Source organism: Dipodomys merriami, unplaced genomic scaffold (assembly GCF_024711535.1).
Source record: "Dipodomys merriami isolate MVZ:Mamm:240054 unplaced genomic scaffold, mDipMer1.0.p SCAF_895, whole genome shotgun sequence".
NCBI classification, from domain to species: domain Eukaryota; kingdom Metazoa; phylum Chordata; class Mammalia; order Rodentia; family Heteromyidae; genus Dipodomys; species Dipodomys merriami.
Genome location: NW_027206507.1, coordinates 313,463 through 317,013, shown reverse-complemented (window position 1 = coordinate 317,013; position 3,551 = coordinate 313,463). Strand labels below are relative to the sequence as shown.

Sequence of the window (3,551 nt, the reverse complement as noted above, 5' to 3'; positions counted from 1 at the left end):
TTCGATTCTTCAGCACCATATAAGCAGATAAAACTGGGAGTCATGCTGTGGCTCAAATGATAGAGAGCTAGCATTGAGCTCAAGAGCTGAAGGACAACACCAGGCCTGGAGTTCATGCCCCATGACAAAAAAACGGTGTAAGGAAGAGTATTACTTTCTTAATCAATACATTGTGGTAAAAGAAATTTATTTCTCATAAATCATTTCCTATATTAATATTTCAAAATTTGTAACAGTTAAGATGGGGAAAATGTCTTTACCTTTATTTTAAGGAGTATTTGGATCTTATTTATGTTTTTTTTCTTCTTTATATGACTCATTTTAGATATTCAAAAAATGGAGCATGTGATTAAGACTTACCAGGAAGGTCCAGATGAATGTCTGCGTGACGTAGCTGTCACAAATATTAACACAATAGAGCAAAGAGTGAGATTAGTGACAACTTCTAACTTGACCTCAAAACAGAAGCCAGATCTGAATAGGAATGACGAGAACTCCTTAAGGATGACGACGGACGAGTTCATTCAGTGTCAGAACATGCTCCACTACAGTGAGCCTGGTAAGATGCCGGCTGCATATATACCTGGTATTTCTCCTGTAGTTAAACAATCAATTCGATACTCAGAGGCTTTTAGTCAAAATTATGATGGTCCATATTTTCAATATGGAGGAGAGAAGGTATTAAATTCAGAGATGATATTCTTTCCACATAATTGGGTTTGCATCAGAGATCCCGCCTCTAACCATAACGAATATAGAGAAGAATATGATAAGTCTGCTCTTCTTGCCCAAGAACTTTGTCAGGGAGGGAGGTTTCCAGTCACTATGCATCAGAAAAGAGACACAGGAGAGAATCCTTATACAAGTAGTGAATGTGAGAAATCATTCAGTAAGGATTTACACCTTACAAAACCTGAGAGGAAATATCCAGAGAATCCTGATGAGTGTAAGCAATGTGCAAAATCTATCTCTAAGAATTCAGAACTAAGTTCTGATCAACCTAAAACAACACCAGAAGAGAAACCCTATGAATACGAAGAATATAGGAAATTTTCCACCCAAAAGTCAGGTCTCAGAAGGCATCAGAGAACTGACAAAGAACAAAAGTTTGAGGAATGCAACAAATGTGGAAAATCATTTAGAATGAAGTCATACATCACTTTGCATCAGAGAATACACACAGGAGAGAAATCTTATGAATGGGACAAATGTGGAAAGTATTTCAGACAGAAGTCAGACTTTACTGTTCCTCAGAGAACTCATACAGGAGAGAAACCTTATGAATGTAATGTGTGTGAAAAGTCTTTCTCCCAGAAGTCAGACCTTACTGTTCATCAGAGAACACACACGGAAGAGAAACCTTATGAATGTAACAAATGTGGAAAGTATTTCAGACAGAAGTTTCACCTTATTGTCCATCAGAGAACACACACAGGAGAGAAACCTTATGAATGTAAGGTGTGTGAAAAGTCTTTCACTCGTAAGTCAGACCTTACTGTTCATCAGAGAACTCATACAGGAGAGAAACCTTATGAATGTAATGTGTGTGAAAAGTCTTTCACCCGTAAGTCACACCTTACTGTTCATCAGAGAACACACACAGGAGAGAAACCTTATGAATGTAACAAATGTGGAAAGTATTTCAGACAGAAGTTTCACCTTATTGTCCATCAGAGAACACACACAGGAGAGAAACCTTATGAATGTAATGTATGTGAAAAGTCTTTCACCAGTAAGTCTGACCTTACTGTTCATCAGAGAACACACACAGGAGAGAAACCTTATGAATGTAACAAATGTGGAAAGTATTTCAGATTAAAATCACACCTTACTGTCCATCAGAGAACACACACAGGAGAGAAACCTTATGAATGTAATGTGTGTGAAAAGTCTTTCACCCATAAGTCACCCCTTAGTGTTCATCAGAGAACACACACGGGAGAGAAACCTTATGAATGTAACAGATGTGGAAAGTATTTCATATTAAAATCACACCTTACTGTCCATCAGAGAAAACATACAGGGGAGAAACCTTATGAATGTAATGTGTGTGAAAAGTCTTTCACCCAAAAGTCACACCTTAGTGTTCATCAGAGAACACACACGGGAGAGAAACCTTATGAATGTAACAAATGTGGAAAGTATTTCAGATTAAAATCACACCTTACTGTCCATCAGAGAAAACATACAGGGGAGAAACCTTATAAATGTAATGTGTGTGAAAAGTCTTTCCCCTGTAAGTCACAGCTTACTGTTCATCAGAGAACACATACAGGAGAAAAACCTTATGAATGTAACAAATGTGGAAAGTCCTTCATCTGCAGTTCATCCCTCAGGAAGCATAAGAGAATCCACACACATGAGATATCTTAGGAATGTGATAACTATGGAAAGTCTCACCTGGATGAAAAATAAGTTTGCATGATAGAACCAAAACCTGATAGAAGCCTTGTGAATGTAGCAAATGTGGAGCCTTTTAGCCAGAAGGCATGCCTCATGGTTCCAAATTGAATGCACACAAGAGAAAAATCTTATGAATGAAAAAAATGTGGAAAGTTTTTGAGAAGTCATACATAGTTAAATTTTCATCAGAAAACACACAGGAGAAAAACATTATGAATGAAACAAGTATCAAAAAAGTCCTTCACTTAGTAATCATGCATGGATGAGTGTTTATAGAGCACAGACAAGAAAGACAAGGTATGAATAATACCAATGTAGAAAATACCACTTCGACAGCGTAGCACAGTGTTCAGCAGAGAACTGAATCACATAGGAGAAAAGAAAATTAACAGGTCTAACAAATATGCAATTTTTAATAGAAGTCAGTCCTCAGTACATCCAAGAACATAATAAGGAGAGAAAATGTGAGTATAATAAATGTAGACAAATATTTAGCCAGAAGTTTCACAGGTTTCTCTACATATTTCAGAGACCTAGAGACAAGACAGAATGTCGAGTGAACATTAGAGGACATCTTTCAAGCAGGAATGAACCTTCAGCCAGCATTAGAGCACTCACACAAAAAATGAAAACCAACATAGGGAAACCTTTGGCAGAAACCTCTGTAAATTATAGAGAAATCCTTCGTGGCAGAATTAAGCTAGGTGTAAGGGAAAACCACTCACTGAACCAACATTTCTCATCCTCTCATTGTGTAGAGTAGGGATGATTCCCCTTCATGTTATTCAGGGGTTGGATTTCCAGGCTTGACAAAGAATTAAGATAGTGAAATTGTTGACTTGTGTCTTTTATATTGAGGAATGGATGGTCAAGTAATTTAATAAACACTTTTCAGAAATAGGAGCTCTGGACCTTTGAGATTGAACTCAAATCATCCATAGTGGTTTGGTAGTGATAGATGGGGAAGGACTACCATGCTTTATTCCAAGGACATGAGAGCATCAATTTCTCCACTGCTCCCCAAAAGTCTTCCACTATATGTGTGGTCTATGTATGCATTATAACACTATTACTATTCCAATTCATTTTTTTAATAGAAGGTCTGGTGGAAGATAATACTCCTTGTTTATTACAAAATGTGCACAAGA

At 37.1% G+C, this 3,551-nt stretch overlaps 1 protein-coding gene across 1 annotated transcript; it reads left to right on the top strand.

Annotated features, from left to right (window-relative positions):
* The first annotated feature begins 336 nt into the window (after positions 1-336).
* On the top strand, positions 337-2,373 carry LOC138820526 (zinc finger protein 33B-like). The gene is made up of 2 exons (XM_070012196.1): positions 337-678; positions 976-2,373. Exons 1-2 carry the CDS (start codon positions 337-339, stop codon positions 2,371-2,373), a joined length of 1,740 nt encoding a protein of 579 aa, XP_069868297.1.
* The last annotated feature ends 1,178 nt before the right edge of the window (positions 2,374-3,551 follow it).